Source organism: Mobula birostris, chromosome 3 (assembly GCF_030028105.1).
Source record: "Mobula birostris isolate sMobBir1 chromosome 3, sMobBir1.hap1, whole genome shotgun sequence".
Taxonomy (NCBI): Eukaryota; Metazoa; Chordata; class Chondrichthyes; order Myliobatiformes; family Myliobatidae; genus Mobula; species Mobula birostris.
In genome coordinates this window covers 206166594-206186381 of record NC_092372.1, presented here as the reverse complement: position 1 = coordinate 206186381, position 19788 = coordinate 206166594, and the positions used below count along the sequence as shown (strand labels likewise).

Below are 19788 nucleotides of genomic sequence, written 5' to 3'. Positions count from 1 at the left end.
AGAAAGGATGTAAGGCCAGATGTTGAATATCTTAGGTTCAAGTACCATGAGAAAGGGATTGATTGATTTGGAAAAATGAACAGGATCGTTTCTCAGAGAATGGTCCCTTCTGGATGCTGAAAGGAGAGGGATGGGGAAGATGTGTCTGGTGGTGACATCACTTTTACTTAAAACAGGCTTAATGGACAAACAACACATATATTCATTAGAAATAGGAATAGGCCTCTCAGGCTTGCTTTGCCATTTAGTAAGGTCATGGAAGATCTGACTGTTACCTCAACTCTGTATTCCTTTCCACCTGTGGTCACTTTCACCCTCTAACTTATCAAGTATCTATTTAGCTTTGCTTTAAAAATATTCAAAGATCATACTTCCATTGTATTCTGAACAAAAGAGACTTAAAGGTTCATGACCCATTGCGAGAGAAAAAAATCTCCCACAAAAGGAGGCATCATTTCCATAATTAGCCTGTTAAGACTCCTAAGGATCTTACATTTAATTTAAGACTTCTTAGCAAAAAGCTAGCCTGTTCTCACAAGACAACCAGCCCAATTCAGGTATTAACTAAGTAAATCTTCTTTGAGCTGCCTGTACTGTATTTAAATCCTTCCGTAAACAAGGAGACAACTGCTATACGATGATACTCTAATGATATTCTAAATGAGGTCTCATCAAAACTCTTTTTCGATGAAGTACAACTTTCCTACTTTTGCATTTAGTTTCCCTAGCAATAGATGATGTCATTCTGTGAGCTTTCTTAATTACTTTTACCTGCATACTAGCTCTCCGAATCATGCACTAGGACACCCAATCCATCTGCAGCTCCTGTAGATGCTCAGCTATTTAGATAATATACTGTTTTTATTTTTTATAATTAAGCCATAATTGGAATTGCGAAATTGGGCTGATGTGACTTTACTTGGACTATTTGTAGTCCAAATTATTATATTATGGAGCTCGCAAAGACTTGATGAACCAAATTACTCTTTCTATGATGTAAATTTTATTGTCTTTTACTTGAGGTTGTAATACTTATAGGTTATCTGCCTTTTTACACAAATGGTCTGAACTAACTGACTCTACTTAAGAGCGTGGAATCTTTTTGCCATTATCTCCTGTGTCATTCCTAAAGCATTTCTTACTTTGCTGAGTAAAGACAGATGGAAGATAATTACTCAGTAATTGACTATTCTCTAATTATACCAGTACTTCATTTTATCATGTGCTTGCTGCTTATGTACCTGAACACTCTTTGACTATTGTTAGCATTTTGTTGAACTCGATGATGTTTCCTCTGGTTTGTTTTTCTGTTGCATTCCCCTTATCTATTGAAAGGCACTTGCTTCTTCTTTGTAATTCTTTTCTTAGAGTTTTTGTAAGCTACTTTGGGATCTATCAGTCCTTTTGTGATTGATTATTTACTTCCCACATTAATGTGCAGTGCAGACATAATTTCACTTAAAAAATGAAACAGATAATTTCAAAAGATTATCTTTTAACTTTTTGGATGACTGTTGAGAGTTTGACTTAACAATGGCTACATACCTTCATGCTTTTAGTTCCTTGGATTTGAATCATGTGGTTCACTGAGTTGATTTAATGGCATTTTGATAACATCATTTTGGTCTGCTCTTGTACCATTCAGTAGATCAAGAACCTAATTTGTACAAAAACAATGAACGTAAACTTGATATCTTAGGCATACATATACAGGATATAAATGCCATGAAAATTAGCTTTTACAGCAGCAGGTCAGTACAATATAAACATGATAAACATAAGATAACAAACTTAAATTATCATAAATTATGCATTACTGTGCACAAAAATAAACAATAAAAACATGAGGCTATTGCAAGAAAGAGAGAGCAAAAGAAATGTAGTCTGAGATAGTGTTAAGAGTTTTTCATATTGTTCAAGAGCCTGATTGCTGTGGGGGAGAAGCTGGTGTTGAATCTTGAGGTCTCCAGGTTCCTGTACCTTGTGCTGATAGCAGCATCGAGAATAGTACATAGCCTGGTTCATGGAGGATCCTGCTGAAAGATGCTGCCTTCCTGAGACATTGCCTCTTGTATATGATGGGGAGAGCTGTACTCTTGATGGGATTGGCTGAGTCCTTTACTCTCTGCAGCCCCTTGCATTTTTCGTTCATTGGATTTTCCACAACCACTGTGAATATTTTCCACTGTACCTCTGAAGTCTTTTGTCAGAATCAATGATGACATGCTGAATTTCCTTGTAAGATGCTGGCAGATGTTCTTCGTGATTGCATCAATACACTGGGCCCAGAATAGGTCTTCTGATATGTTGATTTGTAATGTTTTTGATGTTTCTACTTTTCTGTTGGGATTTTCAGCTTTTTCCCAAGAAATTTCATACAATTAGGACGTCCTCGGACTCTGAATATCAAGTTTCTGCCATCAGATCCTAATCATTTCTTTATTGGAACAGATATTGTGAGTATTGATTCTTTTGTTTTGAAACAAATCAAAACCTATGGAAATGCAGGCCTAGTCATCATGTTCCATCTGGTTGAGTTCATGTTAAAAATAAGATAGACAAGTTTAAAATGTTCCAGGTGCAGCAGCAGGCCAAATGAGGCTACTTGATGAAGCTACAATACAGAGCCCAAAGCTTGTTGAATAGAAGAAGCAACATGCTAGAAACAGAAAATACTGGAAATACACAACACACTGGCAGCATCTGTGAAAAAGGAAACAGATTTTGCGTCAATTTGACTTCAAAGTTCTGTTGCCCTGTCATGAATGATAATGAATATCTAAATAAGGTGCAGGAAACATTCCCTTTCTCAGTCAATGCAGAAGTCAGCACAAGTGCCTAAGATGAGACAGGAATGTTAGCAAACACCTTCAGTCCCAATGCCAAGTGGATGATCCCTTTTGGCCTTCTCCTAATGTTCCTACCATATAGTCCATAGCCATTAGTTAACTCTCTCACTCCATTCTTTGTTTAAACAAAAAGGGAATTGAGAACATTGAAACTAAGTCTGCAAGCCTATATTGTTGGAGATTTCTGCCCTGACAAGCTGCAGTGTTAACATTTTCCTCCAATGTGGAAAGTTATCCAGATGAATCTGTCCACAAAAATCAAAAAAGATTTAATCTGGCCAATTTCCATTCTATCTACATAATCATTTGGAAGCATTTGAAGGCATTATTGACTATGCTGTCAAAGCTGTCCCTTCAATAACCTATTCGTTCAAACTTAATTTGGATACTGCAGGGGCCACGTGTCCTCTGATTCCTTTATAACCTTAGTCCAAACAAGGTCAAAAAGCTTTAGTGAAAGTAGCTGCATTTGACACTATAGCAGTAAGAACCCATAACTCTGTTACCTACATTTGCAAGCATGTTCAATGTTGCTGATCAGATATTATCACTGGAAAATCTGAAACGCTATCCAATAATACTAAGGGAGCATCTTCATCAGAATGATTGCAGTGCTTCACCTGCTCAACAGCAATTAGAGATAGGAATTGAAATCCAGGTCTTTTCAGTGAAATCTTTCTCTCTTGCTGGGTATGTAGAAAAATAGAAAAGAATAATAAAAAAAATCAATTCATCATGTATTTGGTAATCATCCATTAGGGAAATAGGAGCCTAATGAAGTGTTGTTGGTTTGATAATTTATTTGCTAATTATCCTTCTGAAGTGACTCTTCTTTTCTCAGCAACTGTCTATGCCTCATGGGGGTTTGACTCAGTTTTCACATTTCCTTCATCAAATCTACAGTGATCTTGATGATATTGAGTGGTTTTGTTCTTCCTCAATAGCACCAATTATTTCATAAATGCCCTAATTTGCCATTCTGATTTGTCTTTTTTTCATATCTGGTGTTTTTAAAAGGTGACAAGGATCATAAACTTTGATGATTGGATGCCACTCCTCATTAATCTTGTAAATCTGCTTCTGACTTATTTCCTTTGTACAAATTTAGTTCTTTCCCATTTTTCTTTTTGCTGTCCTCAGGAACAATCTTGGCTTCACCCTCGCCCTGTTTTAGCCAAGCGGCATGTATTTTAATCCCTGGCCATAACTGCACTATAGAAAGCAATGCTGAGCAACTTTCTTGAGCCACTATAGTCCTTTGGGTGAAACTGAGTGAAATTATATGTTCTTAATTTCACTCCGGTCATTGAGAAATATTGCTGTCGATTCCACACAAATCATAGCTATGTCTTCCTTTTTTGTTGGCCGTGTGGTGCATTCTTTGTTCCAATCTAACTCAGATACCCTCCCTGACCATTTCTCTTGGTAAAAGACAGTATTGGTTTGGTAATAACAAAATCTGGCACTCTGTGAAAAGGAAAATTTTGTTCTATCAAAAAAATGTTTTAATAAATCTCATATCGGTACAAATTATAACACTATTGTTGCAATCATTTCGACTTTGTTAACAGGGTCTTGTGGGCCACGGTACACGTCACGGCCTTCCAGCATCTCCTAGACTATACAAACCTCAGACTAATGATGCCAGATTTGCTCAAGTCACCTGTATTGACTTGTGTCACTTTGGAAAAACACTGTTCTTGGTAAGAATTGGTTTGATTTTATCAAATGAATTATTTGTCTTTAACTTTACAGTCAACAAGGATTTTCCCCTTGTTTTTATTTCCCCCTTTCCCATAGCATTGTCTTTTTGTTGCCATGCATTAGCTCATTGTTCTTTATGTCTGAGCTAATAGCTAGCAGCCTTTTGACATTAGTAGTGTCATACAGGAGTATATTCTTGTCGTCACTTGACTTCTGTAGCTGTAGTTCTGGTAGGAAAAGTGATTAGAAATAGGAACTTTGTTTTTCAGCTCTTCCTAGATTTCAGTTGTAACGTTCTGGTCTCAGCTGCCCACAGTCTATTTGGTGCTGTTAGATTCTGGTGTCTTAATCCAAAGTTCTTTCAGAAGTCAGGAAAGAGGCACAAAACTTGTTGCTTCATAATCATTTTATTAAATGTTGGTAGAACAAAGGAAGGTTGAACAGACAGTGATATAGATCTACAAAATGACTGGAAAGCTAAGATGTTTTGTGGTTAGCTATTTTATACCCATAGATATAAGGAAAATTTCATTAACATTTTTAGATCAAAAATTCAGAGTTCAAAGTTCAAATAAAATTTATTATCAAAGTATGTATATATTATTCAACCACGGGATTCATCTCCTAACAGACAGCTACAAATTAAAGAAACCCCAAAGCCCCCATAAAAAAGAACTATCGAACACCCAGTGTGTAGACAGAAAAAAAAACAAACCATGCAGACAATAAACACAAGCAAATAACATCCTGAACTGAAGTCCACAAAGAGAGATGGAGACGCATACTTCGGCACAGAACCGAGTAGATGTCGCAGAGCAGCGAGCTGAACCTTGGGCCCCAACACCCTGACCATACCAATCTGGCCCGGTGCCTAGATCAACGTCCAAATGTTGGGTTCAATTGCCTCGATAGCTCTGGGGCCGAGACCTCACTGCCTCGGTTCGGCCTGTACCCACTCTTTCCAATTTGGCCCGGCGCTAAAATCATCATCTAAACATCAAGTTTAATCACCTTGATACGCTTTGGTGCCTGGATCCCCGCCTCCTTGATTCAGCCTGTACCTGACATTTCCAATTTAACCTGGCGCTCATACCAATCGAACCGTGGGTCTTCCTTGCTCTTGGTGACAGGCCCACTGCCTCGCCTCACCTCAGTTCCGCCTCACTGAATTGCCTCCAAGTGCAAAGGGAAATTACAGACTATTACTTGCGATGATCTTTTGCCAGAAAAAGTGTGATTAACAAAGTAGTGGTTTTCCTTGTTAGTCACCAGCCAGAAGTTGCTGGGATTTACCAGCACCATTTCAAACTGGAATAAACCAATGTCAACCAATGTGAAAGCACTTATTTAAATAATGCAGAGTAAAGAAGCTTCCAGAGCTTTCTGGAATTATACTTTGTATAGCCACGAGAAGCATATTAAACTGTTATATGCATATAAGAACTACTTAAAATACAAGCAGATAATTAAATGATAAACTGCAAATAACAAACAGTCGATCTAAGAATTTTTCAACAGTGCCTGGCAGGAAAGATAGTACTTTCCATTCTCCATTCTGTTGAAAGATTTCTGTTAGAAGTATGTAGTATTACCATCGACTGGAGGGATGATTTGACATTTGCTGAATAGAAACTTGGTTCACAGGATATCCCTTTTGTAGTTACAGTTTTGCTTGCTTAATACACTTCTATCACAGGTTTAGTTACAAGTTTCACAACACAGATAAATCTCAACATTTTTATAATGGGGTCACAAGAGAATGGAGATGCTAGAAATCTGGAGCAACACACATAAGATGCTGGAGGAACTCAGCAGGTCAGGTAGCATCTATGAAAGAAAATGAGCAGTTGATGCTTTGGACTGAGACCCTTCATCAAGACTGAAAAAGAAGAGGAAAAGGGCCAGGATCAATGTCTAATCCAATTTACTACCTCAACCTAAATGCTGAGCAACTGAACCTTCTTGACCACTTTCCCATGTGGGACCTTGTCAAATGCCTTGCTAAAGTCCATGTAGATCACATCCACTGACTTGCCTTTATCAGCTTTCCTGGTAACTTCCTCAAAACACTCTATAAGATTGGTTAGACATAACCTACCATACACAAAGCCATGCTGACTATCCCTATAATGTGAGTATGGCCCATCTTCTATTTTTGATATATAATAATTCAATACAGGATGCAAAAGAAAGACTGAACTGTGCATTTCCCCAATTAATGACAAATGAATGCTATTCTACTGTTGGAAATACTGTAAAGCTACATATTTTTCTCCAATTTGGGAATGACAATAAAATAACATCAAAAATAATTGGATAAACATTAAGCCAAGTCAGATTGGACTGAGCTTGATGCCAGAAATAATGTCCCATCTTGAGCTGGATGAAGGAGCCCAGCTTGGTGGCCTTCTGCACCCTGAAATCCAATAGAAACATCTGCGTGGCATCTAGAATGTGGACGAAGTAATATAGCACACCACGGTTCCACCAGTTGGCTTTTATAGCTGGCAAAGCTGAGAGAAAGAACTCGGCAATTTGTAGAGGGAAAAGGTGTTGGTGTTTTTGGCTGAGATGATACATCAGGACTGAGAAGAAAGAGACGGCTGGTAGTGAATAGAGCAGTAAATACCACTTTTCTCAAGGTGGAAATGTCTTTCAGGTGAGAGGGGAAATGTTTAAAGAAAAGTTATGAGGGAAGTGTTTTTTTTACATTGACTGTGGTAAGTGCCAGGAAAGTGCTTCCAGGGGAAGTGGCGTTTAGACAAGCACATGAACAGATAGGGAATGGTGGGATATAGACTATGTGCAGGCAGATGGGATTCGTTTAAATTGGTATCATGGTCAGCACAGACATTGTGAAGGACTTATTCCTGTGTTCTGAAAGGAATGATAATAATGCAGGGGAAGGGCAGAAAATAGAGGTTGATAGGTGGAACCATTTGGGGAGATGAAGATGGGTAGATGGAATCAGGTGAAGGGAGAGGAAAGGAAAAGGTCAATAAATGGAGGGAAAAAACTAGGTATGTGTACAAATAAAATACCAGGGGTGTGGAATATGTGAAACTGGAAAATTGGAGCCTCTGCCTCATCTGGAAGGGGTGTTTAGTTCCCTGGATGATGCTGAGAGAAGAGGTGAAGGGACAAGTATTATACCTCCCTCAGTTGCAGGAAAGTGCCTGTGGAATAGGGTGGGCTGCCAAATGTGAGTGGACCAGAAATACACAAAAAAGGGGTCTGCAGGGAGACAGTGGTTCACCTGAACCTCTGTCAAAATGACCTACTGAACTTGACCTTCGCTATAATAGTGAAACAAAGTGCTATGAGATGACTATTTTCCAGAGCACTTTTCTCTGCAGTGGCCAGATTGAGCTTCTGGTTATACATAGTTTTCATTCTCCTTCCACACCCACACTGTCCTGTCTGTGCTTGTGTTCCACATTGTCCTAGAGAGGCCAAACATAAATTGGAGGGAAAACACCTCATAGGATTTTCCAGTTTCAGGTAAACCACACCCACATACACTTGTCTATCTTCTTATTTCTACCTTTGGTCACATCCTCCTGCCCACTCTCTCTACCTTGTTCTATCTACCAAACATCCACTCCCCATCTGGTTCCACCTATCACTGACCAGACTCTATCTCATCCCCTTTCATACTGTCAAAACTTTCCTTTTCTCTCTGTCTTGATGCATTTCTGGCCTGTACATGGCCTCAACCTAGAGTGTTGATTTGCACCTTTTGCCTCCATAATTGTGCTTGATCTGAATTCTTCCAGTATTCTGATTTTTGTTCAAAGTTCCAGTCTCTTTTGCCTTTAAGCAAAGGGCAGATCTTTTCAAGCTGTAAAAGCTATAATTGATTTTAACGCTGTTTAATATTTCTGACATTCAGAAATTAATGAGCAGTATTTTATGAATGTCAGAGATAGTTTTGATTAGAATCACCAATAAAACTCAGTGATACATGATCCTTTAAATCTTTGAAAAATGTCAGCTAGTGTAACTGTCAGTAAGTGGCAGAAAAAGATAAGTGTAAATTTTTATTCACAGTTAGTTTTAAAAACTTCTTGTCATGTGATCTTGCAGGCTGGGTGTTCAGATGGAACGATTAGACTGCACTCGGTGACAAATGAATGCCCTATTCTGCAGTGGAATGACAGTACTCGGGGCAGTCCAATCCAGAATGTGCTGTGGGCTTTAACACGACCTGGAATGTTTTTTGTCCTTGATGCAGCGTCTCATGTTTATGTGTGGGACTTGTTGCAAGATGTTTCTAAACCAGTTTCAGAGGAGAATCTTCAGCATGATAGGTGAGTAAAATTATTTCACCGAAATGATTTCACCAAAACTATTTTTCCTTAGTAGCTAATGCACAGTAAATACCCTTTATGTTGTTGCATAAGAACATTAAAATTATGAGTGGGATTAATCCAAATGATTCCTCAAGTCTGTCTTGCCTTTCAGTAAGATCATGGTTGATTTGGACATTAGGCTTTCTTGCCCGGTTGTCATAGCTCTTGATTTTCCTGAAGTCATCAAAACTTTCCTAATCTTTTACAAAGCGATCAAATGTGGTTGACAAAACTTTCTTTAAAGAAAACCCCAAAGGGTAATAATCTCCTGCTGACAGATGGCTGTCCTCAGATTAATGGAGACAGCTGTTTTTGTAGAATGGAATTCCCCAAGACCAAGTAAAAGAAAAATTGCTGGAAATCAGAACTAAAAACAAAAATCATGTAAGAACTCAGCATGCTAGGCAGCATATTTGCAGAGAGCATTGGAGTTAATGTTTCATTCAACAGCCATCCATCAGAACTCGTTTATGGTAAAAAGTGTAAAATGAGGAACTGATGAAGGATGCCAGTGATCGTATGGAAAGCAAGAAGGGAAATGATAAGTGTGATGTTGTAGGTGCATGGCAGAAAAATCAGCCAGGAGTTGATGGCCAAGTAAAAGGGAGTAGAATTAAGAGGGGGAGTGAGCCTGAAGGGATTGTTCTGAGAACTGACATAGATTTGTTGATAAGTAATTGGAATCTTGGAACCACATCAAGTTCAAGCTTATTGTCATTCACCCATGTATATGTATACAGTTAAATTAAACATCGTTCCTCTGGGACCAGGGCGCAAAACACAGTACATAATGTATAGTCACACACAGCACATACAGTCACAAAATAATATTAGCTCAAGTACCTGAATGACATGGTCTGAAGATTGGCAGATTAACATAAAGTGTGAGGTGCTTGTTCATGTGAAACAGCATAATAGTGCCAGTACCATTATACTGTCTTACATTAACATGCATCTCGCACTTCATCAGCCTGCTAATCTTCAAGCCATGCCACTCTCATATCCCTCTAAACCTCACTCCAGAGAAAGCAATCCCAATCTATGTAATCTTCCCTTTTAATTCAAGACTCTGATTTTAAATTTGGGACAAGAAAGATGGAATAAAATGGGATGCCTTAAGAAGGAGAAATTGGCAGATGACTTGGGGAGACAGACTATCTATGTGTTTTATTTCATCATCTCATGATCTGGTCAAGCGAAGTGGTGAAAGGCAAATGGGAAAGCTACAGCTGGGGTAAGATGTCACCACACCCAATCCAGATTTTAATCAAGGTCTTGAAATCAATGCAGCCAATATCAATTTTTTTTTTCCTCAGTGGAATCATAGAAGTAGTATGGTATACATAAAGGCTACAGAGTGACAAATCTGTGGAATTCATTACCACAGGCGGCTGTGGAGGCCACGTCATTGGATATATTTAAGAAAGAGGTTGATAGATTCTTGATTAGTCAGGGCATGAAGGGATATTGGGAGAAGGCAGGAGATTGGAGCTGAGAGGGAAAACAGATCGGCCAGGATGAAATGGCGAAGCAGACTCGATGGGCCAAATGGCCAAATTCTGCTCCTATAGCTTATGGCCTTCCAGTCCTTGCAGTATCCTTGTAAATCTTTTCTGCTTAAATCTCTAGCTTAATCACATCCTTTCAATAGTATAATGACCAGAACTGTGCAGAATATTTTGGATGCAGCTTCACCAAGTTCACACCTCCCAAACGTTTTTGTTAAATGTGGCCAAATTAGTTAATGGTATTCCTTCTGAAAATAGTTTATACCAAAGATTATGACAGTAATAAATGTCAGTCACTTTGTTTAAATCTGATGCTGCCATGTGGTATATTATTCTATCTGTGATCTGCTAATATCTTTGAAACAGAATTTTCTTGATGAAGCAGTCTTCCAATATGTAAAACTCATTGTCTTAAAAGAAAATAGCAACTTTAACAAAAAATGACATACCTTTTAGATTTCTGAATCTGAGATTTTCCATTTGAATTAATACTACATTGAAAAATAAATGAACCACACCCTGGACAGAATATTTAGCTGTCAATGATACTTTGATGTCCATGCTGATGGTACTTGTATCCTTATAACTAATAATAGGCTTTTCCATTAAATATTCCCATTTCCCTTTCCTTATCATCTGTCCCCCCATCCCCCCGTCCCCAGAATTGCAGCTCTGGCCATCCTAGGTGATCCAGAGAAACCAACTGCATCTTCGGGTCTCATGTTGGCAAAGCAGTCTGGAGCAATTGAGATGCAGTACCTACAGAAGAAATGGTCAGAACCTCATCTCAATGAATTAGAAACTTTGAACTATCTTTTGTGGAAAACTGTATAATTGTATACAAACCATGGAAGGAAATATATCATGTCATTAAATGGTAAGCATTTCCACAGTTGGTTTGTAAATGTAAAAATTATAGATATTTGTAAAAGTTATTTATAAACATTTTTATTATATTAAATAGCAAACAAAACTATAAAGTACTTATGAAACAATTTGCCTTGTATGCTTTTTCTATTCAAATGCAAATTATACTGGATTCCAGTTAATTGGGCCATCAGTTAATTGGGGCAGCTGCTTGGTTGGAACAGGAGACAATTGCGGAACAGGTTCTAACTAGTGTCAGTCGCATGCACTTGTGTGGCCATTAGACACTACACTTTGCTTAGTGGTAACAGTTTTTAAATTGTGTGTGTGTTCGAAAAGCAGTTATTTTTATCACTGACAATTGGTGAGAGATAATCAGCAAGACATTCAGAACTATTTTGTTCACTATGGTTTCAAGCATTCAGGCTTGGAGATGCCAGAAATGGCCAGGAATTCACTACTTCGGAACAACAAAGAGTTTAAAAGTATCAACAATCATCTTGAATGTTACAATGAAAATGAAGATTTGAAGTATGCAATCATCGAAAAACAGCCCATTATCTGCACCAGGTGTCTGCGCTGGTTTTATTTTTTTACAGTTAATCAAATGAACTTTGCTCTGTCGATAACTTTTACACAGTTACCAATACATAGGAACCAATACGTAGTTTTCTAGTACTTCTGTAGTATTGGTAGTGTTCTAAATTGTCCTACATATCATTAAAATACATAATTTGGTACTCAGTTAAAATCAGCCTTGTCTTTTTTTATACCTTTTTAACTATTTCTGTGAAACTTTGCTAATTGGGGCAGCCGCTTAATTGGGTCAAAATGTACTGGTCCTGAAGTCCCATTTAACTGGAATCCACTACTAATTTTTGTAGCTCTGCACTGTATCAACATCAAGAGAAAATTTTAAAAAATTGTTTGCTATGCCTTTTACGCCTATGAATGCACAGAATCTGCATGATACCATTCACTATAGAAACAGTTAGGAGCAACAAATATCCCAAATCCTGTCCTCAATACTTTGACTTATTAAACACAATGTGGCAAAAGTTATCTTTATAACCTTATCTACCAGTGTTATGGTGAGGTAGATAGGGTGCTGGGGTTGTGAGGAGACAGTGCTGCTACCTCAGAACACCAGTACCCAGAGTTAATCCTAACCCAATGTGCTGACTGTATTGGATTTACACGTTATTTCCCTATGACGATATAGGTTTCTGCTCGCTTCCTGTTATCTACCTAAGATGCAGGTTTAGTGGCTTTTTTATGATGATATTTCACCAAAAATTAAGGAGAAAGCAGGTAGGATGGTAAAGGTTAGACTTAGAGTAACGGCTGAGGTAGAAGAAACTATGTGTGTCTCATTAATACTGAAAAAAAATACAAGAATGGAACTAAAGAACAGCTGCAGAATCAATATTGGGAAAACGAATGGTGTTAAAAGCTGAAGGTCCCAGGACCTAATGAGTTGTATCCAAGCATCCCAAAAGAAATAGCCTCCAATGCCGAGAGTGATGCTTGCAATCTCCCAAAAATTCTTTATTCTGGAAAAGTAGCTAAGGTTTGGAAAACAACCACTGTGGGACCCTTATTCCAAAGAATGGGAGGCAGAGCTGGCAACAACAGCCTGGTTAGTACAACGTATGTTTTTCTGAAAAAATATTAGAATCAGTTTTCAGGAGGTAATCTGATCAAGGGTGTCAGCATGGCTTCATGTAAGGGAGGTCATACCTGACAAAATGAGGAAATATCATTCAGTGGGTAAAGGGGAGTCCATAGATGTAATACATTCAGATTTTTCCAAAGGTGATCCACAAGGTACCACACAAAAGGTATCTGTACAAGATAATGGCTCACAGAGAGATAGAGGGTTAGTTAACCATCAGGAAGCAGTGGGTACTACAAAGGGGGTCATTTTCAGGTGGGTGCCAAAAAGATCAGTGCTGGGTTTGGATTTGCAAATAATGCAAAAGTGAGCAGGCAACCTTGAGGACGATATCAAAAGTTTACAGAGATATTAGTAGCCAAATAGATGAATAAAACGTTGGCCAGTGGGGAAAAATGTGAAGTGGTTTATTTTGGAGAAAGAATGATAAAATAGTATTGTTTAAGGAGAAAATGCTACAGAGGGATTTAGGTGTTTTCATGCATGAAATGAAGAAACGTGACATACAGGTAAAATAGATAATCGGGAAATGAATGCAATGATGGCTTTTACTTCAGGGGAAGTCTTATTATCACAGAAGAAAACACAAGTGAAGTCGCATCTATTAACAGTTTTGGTTATGTAAGGAAAGATATTATTATAAGCAATTTAGACAAGAAGATATCTGGTGTAGACAGATTGTAGAATAGGTTGGGTCTGGTGTTTAGAAGAATGAGTAGAAATCTTATTGAAACATAAGATACTTAAGTGCTGGGCAGATTAAGTTCAAAGTAAATTTACTATCCAACTACATATATGTCACCATATACAACTACTACTACTATGTCGACTCAGGCCTAGGGGGCCGGCGTCGGGCACGATGATGGACTCTCTAATTCTCCCTCTCCCTCATCAGTGTGTTCAGTTCATCTACATTAGCCGCGCCGCTGTCTTCTAGGAGTGTGTTGACCATAGTCTTGGGATGGTGCCCAGGGTTCATCCTCCCATGCTTGGGTTCCCATACGATGACTAGGCTGGTAGGTAGCTCGGGGTGGCGTAGAGAGTGCCCTGCTAGTTGCAGTCTTCTCGCCTCAATTTTAGTGGTGAGCATCAGTAGGTCATTACAGAGCTTGACGTTCATCATGTGCTGTTCATCATGTACAACCATGAGATTCATTTTCTTCTGGGCATACTCAGTGGATCCAAGAACCATAATAGAACCAATGAAAGACCATATCCAACAGGACGGACAACCAACCAATGTGCAAAAGACAGCAAACTGTGCAATGGCAGTTGTGGCAGAGCTTGAGTGTTATCACCTCTTATAAAGTAAATGAAAGCGACATGGGAGACAGCAGGGCTTTGGAATGTAGTTGTGCGAGAAGTTGGTGATGAGTACACACCTGAATGTCAGAAAATATTGCAAACTGTGGCGAGACGGAACAGTGAGAGTTAAACAGCCCAAGAAAGCTGAAGGATGTGTGAGTAATAGTGATAAAGGCACGCTGAATTTAAAGTGAAAATATCGTGGCGATGGCTTCAATCTGGAAAGTTGACAAATATGAGAGCGCTAATGAAGGCTGGGAGTTGTATATTGAGAGGGTTGAACTGTATTGTAACATGAACAATGTGGAGGAGCAAAAGAAAGCCCCTACACTTAATGGGCCCAAGAACAGACAGTCACTTATGCAACCTAGTAACTCCTAAAAAGTCATCAAGCAAAACATGTGATGAAATTCTTACAATTTTACCAAATCACTTGAGCCGTAAACAGTTGGAAATAGCTGAGAGATTTAGATCTTACAAAAGGAATCAGTCAAAAGGTGAAAGCCTTTCTGAATGCATTACAGAACTGTGAAAACTTCCACAGTACTGTGAGTTTAGAAATGGACTTTCTAATGCATTAAGGGACAGGCTTGTATGTGGCACGCAGAGTCAAAGCACTCAATCAAAGCTACTGGCAGAAAGATACCTAACCTTAGAACAGGCATTGACCATTGCAATATCATTAGAAACTACAGCAAAGGATGCAGTAGAACTGCACGAAAGGAGGTTAGAATGTGAAATGCACAAGATGTCCCTGAATGGTACAAAAAGCCAAAAATGTTATCGATATGGCAAATCCTCCCATGATACAAATGACTTGGTTCAAAGAAAAAGCCCACAGAGAGTGTCACAGACAAGGTCACATAGAGAGTGCACAAAGCAGACCAAAAGCACAACTGAGTGAAAAGTCTCAAACACAAAACTGAAAAAATGCATAAAGTTACCGAATGTAAAACAGAATCAGGCAAAGGTGATCTGTCATGCCTAGAAATGCATAGTATTACAGAAGTAGATCACAATATAATATGGATCACAATAGATATGTCAGGTGTAAAACTGAAAATGGAGCTGGATACAGGGTCAGCTTTGTCCATAATTCCAGAGGCTGACCACAATAGACTTTTTTAAGATACCATTAGAGAAGACCTGAGTGATACTAAAGACCTGCACACGTGAAAAAGTGTCTCCCAAAGGCAAACTGAAAGTAAATGTGACATTTGGAGGCCAAACTCAACAGTCAGAGCTCTCTTTCATTTTGTATATATCTGCCTCACCCCATCTTCCCGCCACCCCACTAGGGATAGGGTTTCTCTTATCCTCACCTACCACCCCACCAGCCTTCGCATCCAGCACATAATTCTCCATAACTTCTGCCACCTCCAGTGGTATTCCACCGCCAAGCACATCTTCCCCACACCCCCACTCCCTACATGACTCTCTTGTCTGTTCGTCCCTCCCCACTGATCTTCTTCTTGACACTAATCCTTGCAAGGGGAACAAATGCTGTACCTGACCCTACACCTCCTCCCTCACTACCATTCAGGGCCAAGAAAATGCAGGATCTCCCAGTGGCCACCCATTTTAATTCTATTGCCCATTTGCATTCCAACATGCCAGTCCATGGCCTCTTCTACTGTTGTGACAAGGCCACGCTCAGGTTGGAGGAGTAACACCTTATATTCCATCAGGGTAGCCTCCAATCTGAAGGCATGAACGTCGATTACTTGAACTTCTGGTAATGTCCCCCCCCCCCTTCACTATTCCCCATTCCCATTTCCCTCCCTCACCTTATCTCCTTACCTGCCTATCACCTCCCTCTAGTGCTCCTTCCCCCTTTTCTTTCTCTGTGGCCTTCTGTCCTCTCCTATCGTATTCCCTCTTCTCCAGCCCTGTATCTCTTCCACCACTCTACTTCCCAGCTCTTTACTTCACCCCTCCTCCCTCCCGGTTTCACCTATCACCTTGTCGTTCCTCATCCCCTCCCCCCACTTCCTTACTCTGACTTCTCACCTTTTTTGTTTCCGGTGGGACTTGGCCTGAAATGTCAACTGTACTCTTTTCCATAGAAGCTGCCTGGCCAGCATTTTGTGTGTGTTACTTGGATTTCTAGCATTTGCAGATTTTTTCTTGTTTGCAGTTAGAGCTTTATGTGTTGAAAAGGTCCAACACTTCTTGGGTGTGAATGGTTGAGAAAAATCCAGTAAGACTGGCATTCAATCAAAGCTGTCAGTCTGGCATCAACAAGCAACTGCAGCCCAAATGGTAGCACTAACCAGAGACTGTTACAACTGCTCAATGCTAATGAGGAGGTGTTTGAGAAGGGGATTGGTAAACTCATAGTCATGAAGGCCAGAATTGAACTGGATGAAACAACAACACCAATATTCCATAAAGCTTGCCCAGTGCCTTACATACTGTGTCCTAAAGTGAATGCTTAACTTCAGAGCTTGGAGGCGTCTGAAATTCTTGCCAAGGTTGAGTTGAGCAAATGGGCAGGGGGAGGTTTTTAAAGAATGACTTGTCACAAACCTATCTGCAAATGGAGATTGAGGAGTCAAGCAGAAAGTTCCTCACAAGGGACTGTTTCAGTATTATCGTCTTGTTTTTGGTGTCGCATCAGCTCCAGTAATTTGGTAAAGAGCAATAGACCAAATGCTCCAAGATATCCCAGGAGCACAATGTTACCTTGATGACATTATTGTGACTGGCAAAAATGATGAAGAGTACCTCCAGAACCTTGGTAAAGTGCTTACCAGGCTGAGAGAGTATGATCTGCAGGGAAAGGGAGAGAAATATGAATTTTTCAAGAATGAAATCTCATATTGTGAACATGTCAATGACAGGCATGGCTTACATCAGTCACAAGAGAAGATTAAAACAATGCTACAGGCATCCAAACCGGAAAATGTGTCAGAACTCAGGTCATACTTGGCCCTTGTAAACTACTACCACCGGTTTCTCCCAAACATTGCTACAGGGCTGCATCCGTTGAATGCACTGTTACAGACAGGAGCTAGGTGGGAATGGTCAGTAAGATGTGAAAGGGCATTCAAGGAAACAAAGAGACTAATAACATCTGATGAACTGCTCACCCATTATGACCCATCCCTACCCATCAGACAGGTGTGCAATGGCATTGGAGCCGTTTGTCACATATTATGGAAGATGGATCTGAACATCCGATTGAGTTTATTTCAAGATCACTAACGAATGCAGCTGTGTACGGATTGACCGAGTGGCCCTTAGTCTAGTATGGGGAATAAAGAAGCTCCATCACTACCTCTACAGACAAAGTGACAGATCACCAGCCCCTTGTGTCCATTTGCAATCCCAGGAAGAGAATTCCAGTGATGCTGCTACCCAGTTACAACAATGGGCACTATTCCTAAGAGTTCATTCTTATGACATGGAGTTCAAGGTACCAGACAACACAACAATGCTGATTGCTTATCACGTCTTCCACTATTGGCAACTGAAGAAGAAAAGTCTTCATACTGTGGCCCAGCAGAAGTGTTCCACGTAGCACTGGTGACCAGTTGCTGGTAACAAACTCTGAAATTCAAAGGGAAACAAGGAATGACCTGACATTGTCAAAAGTCTATGAAATCACCATGCAGTGATGACCAGCTCATAGTAACCCTATGTTTCCAGAGTTCTCAGCAAGACAAGGCCAACTGTCATTATGTGGAAGAACGCTGATGTGTGGATCTCGTGTTGTGGTTCCCTCTAAACTGCACACCAGAGTGTTAGAAAATCTGCATGAAGGACACATAGGTACGGTCAAGATGAAGAGTCTTGTCTGAGCTATGTTTGGTGGCTAGGAATAGATAAATAGATTGAAGACTTGGCCAAAAGCTGTTTGGGATGCCAAAAAAATTAAAATGCACTCCAGGAGCTGTTACACCTACGCAAGTGGCTGTCGTCACCATGGCAAAGAGTGAGAGAGCAGAGTTTATTGACTTTGGCTCAAGAGGCTTCAGTGAGGAACCACAGTTGAGTAGCGGGTAAAGCTTTTGTAGTAGTTGAATAAAAAGTCACCAAACTACAACTAATTCAACAAAGGAAGGAAGATGCAGGATCAGGTGATGTAGCTGCACAATGTGGGAGCTGGTGGACCCCATTGTGATTCCTAGTGACGATGTCTACAGCAAGTGTTGGCTGCTGGAGGAACTCAGGCTCAAAGTTGATGAACTGGAATCTGAGCTTCAAACACTGCGGCACATCAGGGAGGGGGAGAGTTACCTGGAAACTCTGTTTCAGGGTGTGGGCACACCCACATTAGCTGCCTCAAATTTGGTCTGTAGTCAGGGACAAGAGGGTGTGACTGCAAGTAAGGCAGGGAGTGGAATCCAAGAGACGGTGCTGGAGGAGCCTCGCCCTTGAGTTTGTCCAATAGGTCCGAGATTCTTGTTCCCTGCATGGATGAGAGTGGAGGCTCTAGGAAGAACGAGCAACCTAACTGTGGCTCCATGGTTCAGGACACATGAAGAAAATTCAAAAAGGAGGAGAGAAGAGAAATGTAGTGGTAACTGGGGATAGTATAGTCAGGGGCAGAGACAAAGTTCTCTGTTGCAGGGATAAAGCGTCCCAAAGGCTGTGTTACCTGCCTGCTGCCCGTGTTCAGGACATCTTATCTGACCTGCAGAGGAATTTGCAGTGGAGGGGAAAGATCTAGTTGTCGTGGTCCGTGTGGGTATCAAGGTAGAACAAGGAAAGAGATTCTGCTGAGGGAATTTGAGCAGCTAGAGACTAAATTAAAAAGCAGAACTAAGTTAGAAGGAGATTCTCTAGATTACTACCTGAGCCACATGCAAATTGGCACAGGGTTAGGAAGATTAGAGACTTAAGTGCATGGCTGAAGGATTGGTGTGGGAGAAGTGGGTTTGAATTCATGGGAAACTGGCACCAGTACTGGGGAAGGAGGGAGCTGTTCCAATGGGATGGGCTCCACCTGAACCATGATGGGACTTGGATCCTAGTGAATCGCATAACTAGGGCTGTGGATAGGGCTTTAAGCTAAATATCAGGGGGACAGGTTGAACAGATTGGAGAAGTATGGATGAAGTAAAAGAGAGAAGTCTGGATAAAGATAAAGTAAAGCAAAAGTTAAAAGAGAGAAAAGTAAGGGAGGTACAGAAAAGTCAAGTGTGTAAGAGACAAAGATGACTAGATTTCAAAGGCACAATGAGTATAAGGGCACTTTATCTGAATGCCCGTAGTATTCGTAACAAGGTCAGTGAACTTGTGGCACAAATCAGTACAAAGAGGTGTGATTTAGTGGCCATTACAGAAATGTGGTTGCAAGGTGGAGAGGACTGGGGATTAAATATCCATGGATATCAGGCAATACAGAAGGATAGGCAGGAAGGTAAGGGAAGTGGGGTAGCGCTCTTAATTAAGGATGAGATCAGGATGATAGTGAGAGATGATATAAGATCTAAGGAGCTGAAAGTCGAATCCATCTGGGGAGAGATTAGGAATAGTAAAGGGAAAAAATCACTGATGGGAGTTGTCTATCGGCCACCGAA

At 40.1% G+C, this 19788-nt stretch overlaps 1 protein-coding gene across 4 annotated transcripts in view; it reads left to right on the top strand.

The window, feature by feature from the left end:
* dync2i1 (dynein 2 intermediate chain 1) overlaps positions 1-19788 on the top strand; it is a 109474-nt gene that overhangs the window by 82236 nt on the left and 7450 nt on the right. For 2 of the 4 annotated variants that reach the window (XM_072254023.1, XM_072254026.1), the window contains 4 exons: positions 2357-2456; positions 4421-4552; positions 8640-8863; positions 11076-12031. In XM_072254023.1, coding sequence (XP_072110124.1) covers positions 2357-2456; positions 4421-4552; positions 8640-8863; positions 11076-11247 — 628 coding nt within the window. In that variant the 3' untranslated portion in view covers positions 11248-12031. Of the gene's footprint in view, positions 1-2356; positions 2457-4420; positions 4553-8639; positions 8864-11075; positions 12032-19788 lie in introns of those variants that run through there. The other 2 variants (XM_072254025.1, XM_072254024.1) reach the window with 2 other exon arrangements.